Source organism: Panthera uncia, chromosome F2, assembly GCF_023721935.1.
Source record: "Panthera uncia isolate 11264 chromosome F2, Puncia_PCG_1.0, whole genome shotgun sequence".
Classification (NCBI taxonomy): Eukaryota; Metazoa; Chordata; class Mammalia; order Carnivora; family Felidae; genus Panthera; species Panthera uncia.
Window position 1 is genome coordinate 70,409,644 of NC_064812.1, and position 16,414 is coordinate 70,426,057.

The following is a 16,414-nucleotide window of genomic DNA, read 5'->3' on the forward strand; positions in this document are numbered from 1 at the left end:
CTAATTACATCTCTGCATATCATGGGTCACTTTTATTAAAAGCATCATTACTACAGTTGGCAGCAATTTACATTTTATCTTACATGATAGCAGTTTTCAAAGAAAAAAATAAAAGGACATCACAACAAAGAAAAACAATACATTTACAAAGTCATGTCTGTAAACTTCAAGGCTAGTTTAGAGCTGAGGTAATGCTGTTTTAGCTTTGTGGCTAAAGTAACAAAGTCCTTTAATTTAAAAAAGGTACCTGATTCTCTCTTCTCTCACTCTTTATTTATCTATTTATTTTGTTTATACCAGTGCATTACAAGACCACGAGACAATGGAACTGTAGTTCTGTCTGGCAAGAACCCTCCCAGTAGGTTAATTTCCAAAGGGACCCTTCACATTCAACAGCTGCCTTATTATTGCTGCGCCTCGGGACAGAGACGTTCACACTAACGTGGAGATTGTCAGAGTGTATGGATGTGTGTGGATGCGCAAGTGTGGGAACCCCCGTACAGTCAAAAGGGAAACAAATGAGCAAGTATGATATGTATGGTAAATTTCATCTTGACCTTCACAGCAAAAAAATTAAAATTAAAAAATTAAATATATAACTTCATACTTCCTTTGAGCAGCACTTCCTTCCATTAGTGCCACTCAGTTACAAATTGCTCTTTATTATAATACCAATGGTACCAAAAGGAAAAAAAAAAAAAAAGAAGAAGCAGAGCATTATGTAAGTTTCCTTAAAAAGACATGATCACCTCTCAAATTTCATCTCTCCTAGGGATAATAAATAATGCACTGCACAATACTTAATGACCAAGATACCTTTTGACACACCTGTATAACATGACTTGGACTTTTTTTTTTTTTTCTTTTTCTTTTTTGCTACACTATGTTACAGAACAGCTTATAAAACTAGGTATGAACATTAACTGTGAGTGTAAACAGTAGGACTACCACTTGTCAAAAGTTTTAAACACTTGAACTGGAACTGGTACTGGTTATTCATCATTTTCGTTGTTTTCTAGTTCATCCCCCCCATCGAGCGAGTCCAGCTCTTCACCCTGTGCTCCTTCGTCTTCGAAGACGGAGGACCCCGCGGTCTTTTCCGGGTTCTCCTCGGCGTCGCTGCCGTCCAGGTTCTCCTCTTCCTGGAAGGCGCCCCCCTCGGCCTTGTCGGGGGCCTTCTCTTCGCTGGAGCCCACGGCGTTCTGGAGTCCTGCTAACGCGGGGAACCCAGGCAGTGTCAATCCCCCCAGTCCCGGAGGTAGAAACATGGACGGGTAGAAGAGGCCTGGCGCCACGGTGGACAGGAGGAAAGGGTTGAAGGCGAGCGGGTTGGAGGGCAATCCGGCCGGGGCAGTAGCAGCACCAACAGATCCATTCGCAGAGTCAGTAGCCGAAACAGCATCTGTGCTTTTCTCGGAGTCTTTGTTCTCGTCTTCGTTCTCGTTGCCTTTCTCTTCCGCTTTCGGGGCGCCGTCCTCCGGCTCTCCCTGCCCGGGAGCAGCAGCGGCGGCGGCGGCGGCGGCGGCGGCGGCGGCGGCGGCGGCGTTGCCAGCAGCAGCGGAGAGCGGGTTGTTCAGCAGCCCGCCCAGTCCGAACACGTTGGGCAGGCCCGCCATGCCCGGCAGCATCAGGGGCAGCACGGCCGCAGGGTTCTTGGCGTCGCCTCCGGCGGCGGCGGCCGCCGTCGCCAGTCCTGGAGGGAAGCCCATGAGCCCCGCGAGCTGGAGAGACTGGAGGTTCTGGAGGTTCTGAAGGCTCGTGAGGTCCATCCCGGCAAACAGGCTGTTCACCAACAGGGGGTTGATTCCGGAGGTGGAGGCCGCCGCGGCCGCCGCGGCCGCCCTGGCGATCTCGCTCTTGGGCCTTCGTCCTCTCCTGCTCGCTCCTTCCCCCCTCACCACGGGGCCGGTGAGAAGGCGGTCAAACATCGACTCGGGAACAAAACCCTGAAGCAAACGGGGACAGGCGAACAGTGGCTATAAACGTCGCTGGCAAAAACTTAAATTTCAGGGCGGGCCTTTGTGATGCGCTGAAAATCGACACTGAGTGGAGATACACAAGCAGTCATTTCCCTCCTAAAAGCTCAATGGTGAAACTTAACGAAAGAAGAAAGTCTATCTGTTGGCACTACGTTAACTCACGGAATTATGGCGAACTGCAGAAAAATGGTTAAAGGCTACTCTACCGGTGAGGTGAAGGTCAGGCTGTCAGCGTCCGTAACTATCTCGAGAAACAACACATCAAAATGAAGTTGAAAAGTCTGGAACATTTAACTACAATTACGTTTTAGCGTCTACCGTGGAGAAACAAAAATTGTGTTCACCCCAAAACCTGTACACAAAGGTTTACAGCAGCTGCACTCATATCTGCCCAAGTCTGGAAACAACCCAGATGTCCCTCCATGGGTGATGGACAACCGCACACAGGGGCACGTACCTGTACCGGAGGAGTGCTCAGCAGTAAAAAGGAACAAACCTCTGACACCTGCAACCACTTGGATAGATCTCAATATAAAGTCCTCTTAAAAACGTTATATAATTTATGCCTCTGCTTACAGGGCATCCTCAAAAAGACAAAACCCCGGATGGAGCGCAGACCAGCAGCGGCCGTGGACTAGGGGGAGGGGGAGGGGAGACTACAAGAGAACTTGGGGTGGGGGGAGATGAGGGCACTGTCTGTATTCTGATTATGGTGGTGGTTCTTCAAGAAATTATACATGTGCTAAGACTGCTGGAACCGTAGGTCAAAAGAAAAATACGAAATTGTAGTGTATACTTGAAACAAGTAAACAAAAAGAAATCCAGACATTAACAAATTAATATTTTTGGAAGAAACGGAAGTGGAAAAAAATTTTAGGCGAAGTTGCATTCTTTCTTTTAAAATCAAAATTCCCAGTTAACCTTAGTGACCTCAACCACCGCCAATTCCATCCTACAGGTGAGCTGTTAATAACCAGGTTTACCTGGGGCATTGTGCCCGTAGTGAGTCTACCTCCAAGACCGTGAATGCGTGTTCCTCTACCGTCCTTGTAAATCAGAGCTGTCAAGTTCTTCCACTTTGGATTAATGATATACCAAGAGGAAAAACGATGATTTATTATGTCTTTTAAGTGAAGAATAAGTTATAATTGAATAATTAACGGTCAACGGAAAATAAAGAAAAGCCCAGGACAACGGTTTTGCATAAACCCCTTTCCTGATGGAAGTGCCCAGTTCGTACTTACAGACTGCTTCACTATCTCAGTCCAGTCTGGAGCGACTGCAAATTCAGGGTTCTCTTCCAGCCACCTGGGCAGGTCCTTCATCGGAGGTGCCATAGCTCCACCCATCTGGGGAGAGGCATTTGGAAATTGATCTAAAAGCGCGTACATCCCCCGCCCCCCTTCCCCGGTATACACGCACGTATCCTATACAGATATTCTAGAAGAAACCAGGATTGTTTTTCCTTAAAAAGGATAAAATGCTGCTTTCTGGGATAAGAGATCACACAGGGAGATCATTTCCCTTTCCCAAACGTTCACCTTCTTTCCATTTCGTTTATTGACAACAGGCACCCTTTCTTCTCCTGTCAAAGTGTTTATATCCAATTTATTAGGGTTTCGACATCTATGTCGTTTCTGTTTCGGTTTCTGAAATGAGGAAAACAGCACATCCGCATTCTTCTGCAAAAAAAAAGCCCCCAAATACGTATTTAGTATATTGTATTTAGTACTTACTCTTTCCTGCATAAATGACAGAATAGTGAAGCCATTTTCTTTCTTTCTTTCTTTCTTTCTTTCTTTCTTTCTTTCTTTCTTTCTTTCTTTTTTTAAAGTAATCTCTATGCCCAATGTGGGGCTCGAACTCACGACCTGGAGATCAAGAGTTGCACACGCTACCTACCGAGCCAGCCAAGTGCCCCCAGTCATGCCATTTTCAATTACCATGGAAGGTTTGGGCATCTTTTTAGTTATCAGAAACTAAAATTTTCTTTAAAAAAAACAAACAAACTATTTTTCTCTTTGTACACGTAAGCTGAGAATCTGCTTTTCCTTTTGTTTATCAGTAACCCCACATAAAGCCTTTTTTCTTCAAATGTTTAACTAAGTCACGGTATCTTTAAAGGAAACTTTCTCAAGAACGCTTACTAATTTCTACCCAGTGACGTGGATGAACACAGAGATGACCTCATGTCTATGATACAAACTGTACATGGACAGGAGCAACCCGGGGATAAAAGGCCCCGTGCAGGAGGGGGCCTTCTGAATGGCAAGGACTCAACTCGAGCTGAACTCAACGAAATAAAATGTGAAATCCTACACTTAAGGTTTTTTTTAAAAAACCAGTCACTAAGTACATAGGAAGTAAAAGATTTGTTGTGCTGCCAGCTTACAAGCAGTTTATGTGACAAATCATCTGGAGATACTGTTTAATGTTTAAGGGAAGGCATAAGTGTTAGTTGTTCGAAAGAGAAGCTAATAAAGTCTTGGGCTGTTGTTAGCTCGTCAAATTTCTGCAAGTAACAGCTTCGTAGTACTCTGTGCTCGTCAGACCTGGTCTGAACCAATTAAAGTGCATTCGTGAGTGTCATCCCTCTAATGAGACCACCTGAAAACCAGGCCGTGTAAAGAATAACTGAAGAAATCATGTCTATTTGGTGGAAGGAGGAAGTAAGGGACTGCATAATGGGCATCTTCAAGTAACTACGAGCTTTCCTTCCTGACTCGAAGCCAGTTTTTCTAATGTAAAACACACAGTGACAGAAACTGGGGAACGTTCGAGATGAGGCAGAAAGACCAAGAATTTCTGTGTTCTACCGGGGAATCGTGAGGGCTACCCTCACGGGACTCCTCCCAACTAAACTCTGCGATACTTACTGGTACATAACTTGGCATATCAACAGTGTAAGTAGGATGCAGCTTCAGCCATTCAACTAAGTCCTTATTTTTAGGAGCGTCCTCCCCCACCAGCCTAGTCCCGTCTTCAAGATTTATCACGGGGATCCGCGTGTCTGGGTCCAGCTGTCCAGGAGAAGGAATGTTTCTTGTAGGTGGGGTCTCTATGTCTTCTTCGAAAGCTTTGGTCACCTCAGCATCCTCCTGCAGAAAGGTGACAGTGGTCTGAATTCTCATAGGATGAGAGATTCCAGAAATAAATGTCTTATCCCAAGAAAATGCTATCCTAGCATAATGGATCTTTGACCAAAAAGGGAAAAAAGTTACCTGAAACACTGTCAGTTTTGGAACAGCTCTCAAATTAGAAGATGAAACTTTAATATCACTCTCCACACTACAGGATTAAGTAATTAGGGAGGAAATCCACAGCCCACCAATGCTCCATGTTTGAGATCTTAAGCCACTAGGGCACGGGCAGTGTAGTCTGAGCTTGACATGCATGAAAGGTAGCCTCTCAATCTCTCTCGGGGATCTCGGGATAACATCACTAAAGAAATTATAATTGAAGGAATCCAGCAGCCATCTCGTGCATAGCTTTTTGGCACTCTCTGAACCGTACAATTTTATTGGTAGGACAATATTTTGTAGCAGGTGTGTGAGGCAACACTGAAAATATCACGCCCAATTGGAAGCCTGTTCTCTACCACTGTCCAACCGGTGGTCCCCACACTATTACTCCAACCTCTAGACAACTTTTCTGACGGCCCACTGTCTATTCCTGCTGCTTCTACTTGGGCTCAGTTCTTCATCACTGCCCACCCCCACCCCAAATTAGTGTGATATTCCTAAATGGTCTCCCTGATTCTAGTTCCGCTCTTCTTTACTCAGACTTCCACACTGCTGTACTGCAGTCGATTTTCTAAAATGCACTCTTCCTAGTTTAACTAGGAACTAGTTAAACTATTTAAACTATTTGGTAACTGAATTCCCCATCACCTTCAGGATAAAATCCAAGTTCTTTAGCATGGCAGCCAAGGCCCTCCCCGATTTATATCCTACCTTGTATCCAAGCTCACTTCTGTCGAACTTCACCTCCTCATCGAATTCCCCTGCTGCCGATGACTTTCAGCTTACCAAACATGGAAGGCTGTCTCTAGCCTCAGTGCCTTTGCACATGTTCTCCCTGTAAGCTCTTTTCAAATGACCAACACCTACACAATCTTCAAAACTTAACCAAAGTATGACCACGTCTAAGGAAACTTCCTCATCTGTTTCTCCCCGTATCCTTCTCCTTCCATTCCCATTCTTCCTTTGGGCTCACAAAGTACCCCAGGCATGCCTCACAGCTAGGATGCAATATTATTTATCAGTCACTCATCTTAAACACTGTGAGTTTTCCAGTGCAAGCACTTGTTTAGCACTTATTCTTTGCACTGTACTTTGGTGGGGGGGGCGGGCAGGGGGCAGGGAGTGCACACAGAGACAACTTCTACCATGTTGTTGCATGTAGGATGACTATATCCTTACTTTTCGTGGCAACGCAAAATGCTCTCCAGTTTGAGGACATACGCAATGAAAGATTTTAGGACTTGTCTTCTTCCATATAAGTAACATTGCTGACCTTTATACCTCTTTACTATTCCATTTATTTATAGCTCAATCAGCATTTTCCTTGTATTTTATGTGTATGCACATAACTTTGCACAATACCAAATACGTAACCCCTAAATTCTAACATTTGACAGTAAAAGAAACAAAAATTTAACAATACATTCTCTAACATCTCTTAGGAATTTTGAGCTGGGTTGCTTATGTGACTTTAGAAAAAGGAAAGACATCAATAAGTTCTTAGGGATGACTGAAAATATGTAAAATGCATACAGTCAGCCTGAAGTTTAACACAGAGTACATAGTTACAATAGGAAATAGCACCTGGTTCACACTGTTAATTCCTGATGCCTGGACCACAGACGAATATGTGCTACGATTCAAATATTAAATACAGTAGTGAATAAATAGAGGTGTGAGATGCAGAAACTCACCAATATGTTGATGCTTATGGAGAAAGGATTTTCAGGGAACAAAATCTATCCAAGTGTTAGGGTGGTTTCGAGTAGGGAGGCTAATCACTAGTGGTACACTTTGGGGACCACACACCTAGAAACGGCATTTGAACTTAGGGAATAACCAGTCACAGTTGATCGATTACAAGGTATATTTTTATAAGATTCTAAAAGTAATCATATGCTCAACAGAAATGACCGTTATTATGATTGGTACATGGTGACGAATTTTGAAATTAACTTCTAATCACCCAGAAGCTTCTGTTTCAGTCAGACCCCACCAGAGGGCAAATCCCAGTGAATGCTATTTTGTCATTTCTAACCTTTAACTCAACCTCTCCTTTTACTGCCCTTTTAAGTTATTTGGCTTTCTTGAGATTTAAGAAATAGCGGGGCGCCTGGGTGGCTCAGTCGGTTGGACGTCCGACCTCAGCTCAGGTCATGATCTCACAGTCCGTAAGTTTGAGCCCCGCGTCGGGCTCTGTGCCGACAGCTCAGAGCCTGGAGGCTGTTTCAGATTCTGTGTCTCCCCCTCTCTCTCTGCCCCTCTCCTGCTCATGCTCTGTCTCTCCCTGTCTCAAAAATAAATAAAAACATTTAAAAAAAAAATTTAAGAAATAAAAAATGACCAAATAAGAATAGGGTTGGAAAAAGTAAGAACTGTTGAAAGAAACGTCTCCCTCCTCCCTGTTTCAAATTCCAGTGTTTCCCAAACTGTGTCCCACCTGCCCAGGGAAAGAGTCTCTCCTGGAGTGCTGGCTCCTCGTTCACAAACCAGCTCCAGTGTCCCTGTGCTGATCCGGGTTCCAAATCGATAAGGCTTAAGATGCCTGGTACCAATTCGTCCTTTTAAAAATGGACTACATGAAATTGGGTTCTTTGGGGTAAAACCCTCGTCACTGCCCAGGCAGCAGTGCATTTGTAAGCGGGGTGACTGAAGATTAGGGAAGGGGTTATTTTGGTCCCACTGTCCTCATTTCCTTTGAGTTGAAAATGTCAAAATCCATTGGCACATACATTTCATACAAACCTAAACTAGAACGCATTTTTTTTTTTTCGATTGAGATTTTAAAAACAGCTGCAGTGACAAAGATAGGAGAATTTGCCATCACTAGCTCTGTATATGAACACAAATCTCCAGTCTGAAACTCAACATTTATACTAATCTAATAAATGTCAGAACCCCAAACAACAAGATTTTTAAGAGCAGAAGCTCTTTCCGCCTCAGGAATTCAGAGATAACAATTATAGGCTCAGAAGAACGTGTTTTTGTTTTGGGCTAGTCTTCCGAGAGTAATCAATATATCAGGATCTCGGGAGGAATAAATCCTCAAGCTACATTTGGTTCAGGCCGAGTGATCTGTATCAATGCCCGACACAATTTTTCAGCCCAGAACCACGAGTGTTCACCGTGATCCTATTTCTTTAGTGGAAGAAGCCAGCTTTAATACCACATCCCTGAGAGGAGCACAGGCCAGTGTCGTGAGAATGGCAGGGACTCTGGCTGCCACCGTGGGCACACACAATGGAAGTGAGCTCCTTAACTTACTGCACTCAATGACGTCCGTTTGTGGCTCATGAAAAGCAGATCAAGACCCTCCACGTTTTTCCTCCTTCCCCGCCTCCTCTTCATGGGAGGCTCTCCATCCACCAGGGAGCCGTTAAGCAGGTGCCTCGTGGGTGTGCGTGACAGGCCTGCCTGGAGCAGCTCCATTTGAGTCTTAAGGGCATCCGACACCGGTGTCGAGACGTTAGGCAAGATAAACTTTGAAGTAAGAGACGAAAAATTTGAGGTAGAGCTTGCTGCCTCTCTTGAGGCCTTTGATAAATCTACAACTTTTTCTTGTCCGTTTTCTGAGACCACTTGAGACTCCCTCAGCTGAGCAACCATTTCCATGAGGTTTCGCCGCTTGGCCGCTCTCTCGGCCTCAATTTCAATTTTTCTCCTCCTCCTCCTCCGCTGGCGAGGGACAGAGAGGTTTAGGGCGTCTTCCTATTGAAAAATTACAACACGACAGTGAGCCAAAACTGTATCTGCTAACGGGCCGGCTTTCAGAAAAAAGAACAAGAAGCTTCAGGAACTAAACATGCATAACTGCTGAAAAAGAGCTGAGGAAACGGCAGCCATCTTGACTCTGAGTAGGACCAGTGAGACACGAGCTTCCAAACTGAGCAAAGACTCACCTCTAAACAGCAAAACAAACTCACCTTTGACAACTGAGGAGAAGTCGTGAGGTCCTCGCTCCCACTAATGCTAGCTTGGCCGACCATGGAGAGCTCGGCAAAGCTCCTCTTCTGCAGGGGACTGTCCATGGTGGGTGGCGTGTAACCAGGGATGAGGCCCTGGAAATCAAACATCTGGCGCCTATTTACTGGCCATTTGCCTTTCAGCACGGCTTCACAGATGTTGTCTAATCGGTTTATCATTACTCGGTCCTGGAGGGAGAAGAAAAGTCACACAAAATTGCAACAAAGACGGGGTGAAAATCACTAGATAAATATTTCCATCAAGATGCTAAAGAGCATAAAAGGTTTCAAAGGCATGGGGAGGCCTCGTGGCGCAACGGTAGCGTGTCTGACTCCAGATCAGAAGGTTGCGTGTTCAAAGGCAATCGCGGGGGGGGTGGGGAGGGGGGCAGGACACGCCTGGGTGGTTCGGTCGGTGAAGTGTCCAACTCTTGATTTTGGCTCAGGTCATGATCTCACGGTTCGTGAGTTGGAGCCCCACATCGGGCTCTGTGCTGACAGTGGAACCTGCTTGGGATTCTCTCCCTCCCCCTCTCTCTGCCCCTCCTCTGCTTGCTCTCTCTCTCTCAAAATAAAGAAATAAACTTAAAAAATAAAACAAAATTAAAAAAAAAAAAACAACAACTCAACCAGTGGGCAAAAAGTAAAAGAAAACGAAAAACAAGTGAGTAAATAAACAAAATCTACAAAAACTACTTTGCTGTGGTGGGAGGGCCTAAGATAGCCCCAACATAGAAAACCTAGTATTTTTCAACTATCAACACCGGATCACACAAATGAGAAAACATTATGTAACCATCTCTAAAATATCCCCCATATTTCCAGAGTAACTTCTGTTCAAGTTTAAAGAATTGTTGGTGAACACCAGCAGACAACAATGGAAGCCTGCATTTAGCTTCTGGATGTTCTGGTGCTTCAGATCCACAGGCTGGATCGAAATGTGTCCCAGGAAGTGGGACATCATTAGCGTCACTATTAATAAAGTTCAGCATTACAAAATGGGCCCCAACCTAGGAACACCTAATGAATGTCAATTTGCATTCCCCACCTATTATCACTTCAAATTTCATTGAAGCGTGTACATTAAAAATTTCTAATTACAGCTCTTAGGCCCAGTTTCCATAGATTAAAAGTGTCTGCCACGACAGACTTTTTACTGATCTGGGAAACTCTTCTATACTCAATAAGGGAGATCAGCATAACAGAGAATACAGAGAAAAAAAAAAATGTCTTTGATAGTACACTCTTCAGCTAAAAATTTCACATTGTTTCTCACATAGTTGACACTGTGGAAGACCAGCCTGGGGATGGGTCAACTGAGGCTGTTTTTGTGTTGTTTGTTTTAAACCAGACAGCCCTGTTACGGTGATTAGAATGATTATGTCCCCACCCCAAAGAAACAGACCCAAATTACATAGGGATTTATCATAAATTATGCTAGTTAGCCAAAAAAGTAATTTCCATTTTGCTTTTGGTTGCAGATAACTACATTTGGAATTACCTCATAATTGTTTGGAGCAAATGGGTCAATAGCCCACCCTCTCCCGGGCTGAGTTTCCAAACCTATGAAGGTGTCTTAACTCTGAAAGTTCTGTTTCAGATTTTAAAAAAATTAAAACCCACATTTTTTAAATGTCCACATATTTCTCCCTTGTGCATTGTTGGCGGGATGGCAAATGGTGTGACTGCTACAGAAAACAGTATGGAGGCTCCTCAGAACAATTAAAAATAGAATTACCACGTGACCCGCCAATCCCACTTCTGAGTATATACCCAAAGGAACTGAAAGCCGGTTCTCAAACAGATATTCGCATACTCGTGTTCACAGGAGCACTATAATAAGCGAAGAAGGGGACGGAACCCAAATGTCCCAAGGACAGATGAAGAGAGGAAGATGTGATATGTACACACAATGGAATATTATTCAGCCTTAAAAAGGAAGGAAATCCTGTCACATGCTGCCACGTGGATAAACCTTGAGCATCAGATGACAAGAAGTGCAATAAGCAAGCCACGAAAGGGTGACTACTGCGTGATTCCATTCCTATGACAAGGTATCTAAAGCAGTCAATCCACAGAAACAGAGAGGAGAGTAGTGGTTGCCAGAGGCTGGGGGGAGAGGAGAGAGGGAGCTGTTTAGTGGGTATAAAATTTCAGTCATGCAAGATAACACGCTGGAGATCTTATGGTGATGTGAATATACTTAGAACTACCGAAGTGTACATTTAAAATTGGTTAAGATCAGGGGCGCCTGGGTGGCTCAGTCGGTTGGGCGTCTGCCTTCGGCTCAGGTCATGATCTCGCGGTCCGTGAGTTCAAGCCCCGCGTCGGGCTCTGTGCTGACAGCTCAGAGCCTGGAGCCTGTTTCGGATTCTGTGTCTCCCTCTCTCTGCCCCTCCCCTGTTCATGCTCTGTCTCTCTCTGTCTCAAAAATAAATAAACGTTAAAAAAAAAAATTTTTTTTAATAAAAAATAAATAAAATTGGTTAAGATCATAAATTTCATGTTGTGTAGTTTTTATCACAATAAAAAATAAAAAAAATTTAAAAAAAGGAAGAAAGGAAGGAAAGAGAAAGACCTGGACACATTTCATTTTGCTACAGGGTGAGTCTGTGGAAACAACAAGCCATAGACCATACTGCACAACGTGATCGCCAGCCTAAAACACCTCAAGGAGCCAAAGATCCATATGAAGAGTTCTTTTTACCTTCCTTTCATGTCACCTCTCCTATCCTGTTACAACAGTACCGCACAGACTTTAAAACATGAGAAAAATCTACAGTCCTCATACCCTGTGTCAAAGTTGACCTTACACTTACTTGAAAAATCAAACTAGAATGATTTCCCGTACCCCCCACACTTTTTTGGCCCACAAAACAAAAACCCCAAAACCCCCACCAACCTTAGGCCAAAATGAGAAGGCAAATGTTCTTTCGTGAAGGAGCTGAGCTACTGAAGGGTCTCCATCCTCCATGTAGAACCCATCTCGGGTTTCATCCCTAGCGGTGCTCATGGAGGCATTGCTTTCTTCATCGAAATTCTTCCCTCTAGAGACAGCTCCTGCTAAGAAATGAGTTAGTGTGCATTACTCACGACCACAGTTATCACTGGAAAAGAAGTTTAGAGAGGACAGGGTGAAAAATTTGAATACCACTCGGCTCCATTTTATTGAGTACCTACTTTATGGTATTAGGCATCTTATAATCGTGTTGTTAAAGCTGCTAACGGGCCTTCGTGCAGATGGTGTTCTCCTCATTTTATGGATGAAGAAGCAGACAGGTTTAGGGAGGTGACATCACTAGTTATCTGACACTGTGCCCGTGCATCTCGGAGGAGGTGGAATGACAACCAGGTCTCTGACTCAAGAGCCTCTCCATGCAATGTGGTCCCCCTCCCCCAGCCCCCCCAGCCCTGCCCACAGGAGGGAGGCTAACAACCCACCAGAGCACCAAACCCCAGCTCCAGAGGGACGGTACGACAGGATGCTTTATTTAGTTTTCCTTTGTGTTGGGAACAGCAACCACACTGAGACTCACAAAGAACACTGGTTATTTTCAGATTCTACTTCTACCCTTTACTTCTGATTTAAAACTAAAATTAAGCATCATTTGTTTTAAAATAATCACCAGTATTTATTCAGTGAATGACCCTTGTCCTTCACGTGTATCTGTCCAAATTAAAGTCATCTGGAATTCTTCTGATACCACTACCATCAAGCTGACCCCTCCTCTTAATCTGGAAATTGTTACGTGCCCGTAACACCCTTCTGGGCGTTGAAGTTGCTCGAAATACCGTGTTTCCACGCCACATCGGAGCAAAACGTACGCCTAAGCATAACCTGACACCACCCGTCCAGAGGAACATGTACACAAGTTACCCTGAAAATGTAAACAAGAGTCCTTGTCACGTGACAGGAAACCATGGCCTGTCACGGCCGCCCCGCTGGGGCCGGGAGAGAGGACCGAATGGCGAGGCATTACCTTCAGGCTGGGAAGACTCTTCTGACTTATCATCATCCTCCAGCTTTTCTTCTTCGTCCTCTTCAGAACCTTTTTCCGAAATAGACTTGGGCCCTGTGTCGGCACCGACCTCCATCCCTTTCAGGTCACTTTTCACAGAGCTCGCCTCGGCCTCACAGCCCTGCTTACTGTCCTTCTCCCTGCCGTCGGTCTCTTCTTCCTCCTCCTTCCCCTCGGGTTTCTCTTGGGTGGTCATGCCGCCAGACTCCTCCGCTTTGCCCTCGCTTTGTCCCGCAGCCTTCTCTTCCTGGGCATGAGCAGACGGGAGGACGGCAGGAGTCTGGCCAAATCCAACGGCCAGTGGAGTCAGGGAGGACAGGTTACCTGCCCCTCGGTTCTGGGCAAAGTTTTTGTGCGCATCCAAGAAAGATAACTCAGGGTCATTGAGGATGTGATAGTCCGTCCGGCTGACCCCGTGTTTAGCAGCGCCGACCAGCAAGTCCCGGTCATGCCTCCCACATTCCCACCACTCTGGCAAATCCAAACTCGGCTGGCAGAGCTTCAGCCTCTCTCCCAGCTGAGGGTGATGAAGAACCTGCTCGCGTATTTTCCGCAGCAGTTCGATGCGGTAGAGAGTTCTAGAGGCACGCTCTTCTGTGATTGGCTCAATCATGGAGGAGAGGTCAGGTGGTTCTGTAACATGAAAACAATTGTATTCACTTGGAAAAAAAACCTGAGTACGCTTTCAATTGTTCACTCTCTATTTTTCACTTTATTCGGCCTTTTACCATAGAACTTTCGTTACAAGAAGAACCTACCATCATCTGGCTTAGTGGGCATTCGACACACTCGCCTACACATGGCCACAAAACAACTGAAGTATTTCTCCAAACTCTCGTCAGACTTTTTGTCAAGTCTGGCAAAGGCTCGAAATTGGTTCCAGTCAAACTGCTGTTTCATGGGGTCAAAAATAACTCCAAAAGTAGATACCACACGGTAAAAATCAGCCTCTTCTCTTCTTGTCCACCTATGAGCAAGAAGACATTAGCTTAAACTGTACTTGAGTAAACAGGCTTAAAGTTTATTAATTCTTTTCCCCTTGTCCCCTAAACTTAATGTATGGTACTTATTCTGGGGGCGAGAGACAGACAGACAGCTTTGATGTACTGAGACTTTCTTTGATCATTATCTGGGACGTGATTCTCGCCTCTTGCCGGCTGAGAAGGGCAGAGAAGAGAGGCACATACCAGGAGCTCAGTAAAACCCTGCAGAAACTCACTTTTGCCGTTTCTCAGATATTATAGCTTCCCTTTCCGCTTCTAGTGCTCTCACTTCCTCCCGAGGCCGCCGTCTCCGCCGGTCAGTCTTCATTAGAGCCTCTTGCCTCATTTGTTGCCTTTTATAGCTGCGCTGATAGGCAGTAATGAGCCGGCGCAGACGGGTGGTCAGGGTCGAGGTGTTGGGCCAGTAAAGTTGGCCTAACTCAGCATTACTCTCGCTGTGCTTGCCTGGGGAAGTGGAAAAAATATTTTTGAAATGTGTAGCTGCAATCTCGCAATACACAGGATTTTCCATCAAAACAAGATGACTCATTAACATTCAGATGACAGTGTGGGAAAGGGCATCTTCGTGCTCTCATTTTTAAAATATAAATAAAGGATAATATTAGTATGAAACTTACAAACTGCTTCTTTTTTAACTCCTTGGTGGGGGGGGGAGCATGTTTACTCATCAATTTTACATAAAGAAACATACTTTATGCCACGAACAACAATATGAGGATGTTTTCCTGTAATGTACTTGGCATACCAATCTTGAACATAAGAGCTAATCACATGATTGCTCGCCGATTATTTTACGTTAGAGGGAAGGTCAGTATTCTACAAACTTGCACTATTTCAGACACCTAGCAAATGCCCTCCCTACTCCCAAGAGACAGATTTCCAAAGATGCTGAAATGTTTCCGCTGACCGGTAAATAAATACATGTAAATTACCTTAATCCAAAAAATAGTTATTTCATCAACGAAATTCAATGTTATGAAAAATAAACAAGAATTAAAATGACTCACAAAGGGACGAGTCGGCGTAGAAGAAACGACACTCATGAAGAAGCCGAGGGCAGACACGTGAGCGATGCCTCACGGCATAGTTTGCTCTGCTCTGCGGGCTTCTGCGGAGCCTTACCTGTGGAGCGGATCTCCATGGATTCTTCCTTATCTTCTGGAGGAGAATTTGCAAATTCCTTGAAAGCAAAGCAAGAAACAGAATCGTTTCAATTTGGGGTTTCACTTTGCTTTATCTTTTAAGGAGAAGGCCACCATCTATAAAGTTTAACAAGTCGTATATGGGCATATAATATTTTACTGGTGCCGTAAAAGTCAATATACTCAAGTCCTTACGTCTATTTCATCCTTGAATGGAGTCCTGGTTGGTTTATATTCCGGGTCTTCATCTTCTCTATCAAATTCTCCCCTGTATCAAAATTGTAAAAAACGTTTAAATCGTACAGATAAGCAACAGACTGAGGGAGCTCTCAAAAGACTACTAGCCTGCCCAGCGCCAATTTTAATTCTGGATTTGACATCAAAGGCGACCCCATCAGGGTTTGAATCGTGCGGTCATGGGGGAAGGGGCTGGGGCGGGGGAAGTGTCATCATTTGGAAAAAACAAGCATGTTTCAGATTATCCAGATAATACATTGTGTTTAAATAATCGTTATGACATATAAACAGACTCTCCTGGTAAACGTCACGGAAGTTCAAATCAGACGCAACGCAGTGCCTAGCGCGGTATAAGAACTGAACACTGCCAATAGATGTGACACTGACATAAAGTTTATTAAAATTTTTAAATGTCCTTCTTACCCGTCACCGCCATCTGCTAGCATGTCTGTTCCTCTTTGCTCGGCAGCTATGGCCTTGGCATCGGGCATCCCGACTCGTTCCAGGAAGCACAGTGCGGGGTCAGCTCGCATGGAATTGTACTTCTCGTAGCCTGTGCCATAACCACCGGCCCACAGAGGACATGCATAGAAACAGCAAGAGGGCCATCACTGACAAAAATCACAGCACTGCCCCGGTATACCAAGTTCATCCCTCAGCTGAGACGATCACTTAGGAACCTTGTTTTAGGGAAGCATTCCATAGGACGCTCACTGCAGGCCAGATGTGGGGCGGGGTGGGGCGGGGCACGGCGGGGGGGGGGGGGGGGGGGGCACGGAAGTTCATATCAGGCGTTTGCCCGAAAAACCCAAAACAACAAAAAAAAAAA

The 16,414-nt window shown here is 44.8% G+C and overlaps 1 protein-coding gene across 5 annotated transcripts in view; it reads right to left on the reverse strand.

Moving 5' to 3' along the window:
- Nucleotides 1–449: 449 nt before the first annotated feature.
- Nucleotides 450–16,414, reverse strand: part of CHD7 (chromodomain helicase DNA binding protein 7) — a 190,168-nt gene continuing 174,203 nt past the window's right edge. For 4 of the 5 annotated variants that reach the window (XM_049633368.1, XM_049633365.1, XM_049633366.1 and 1 more), the window contains 13 exons: nt 16,009–16,138; nt 15,544–15,616; nt 15,329–15,386; nt 14,422–14,650; nt 13,961–14,169; nt 13,164–13,835; nt 12,086–12,246; nt 9,145–9,372; nt 8,486–8,929; nt 4,856–5,077; nt 3,521–3,661; nt 3,224–3,328; nt 450–1,946 (listed from right to left, as the gene is read on the reverse strand). In XM_049633368.1, coding sequence (XP_049489325.1) covers nt 993–1,946; nt 3,224–3,328; nt 3,521–3,661; nt 4,856–5,077; nt 8,486–8,929; nt 9,145–9,372; nt 12,086–12,246; nt 13,164–13,835; nt 13,961–14,169; nt 14,422–14,650; nt 15,329–15,386; nt 15,544–15,616; nt 16,009–16,138 — 3,626 coding nt within the window. In that variant the 3' untranslated portion in view covers nt 450–992. The remainder of the gene's footprint in view (nt 1,947–3,223; nt 3,329–3,520; nt 3,662–4,855; nt 5,078–8,485; nt 8,930–9,144; nt 9,373–12,085; nt 12,247–13,163; nt 13,836–13,960; nt 14,170–14,421; nt 14,651–15,328; nt 15,387–15,543; nt 15,617–16,008; nt 16,139–16,414) is intronic. The other variant, XM_049633367.1, reaches the window with a different exon arrangement.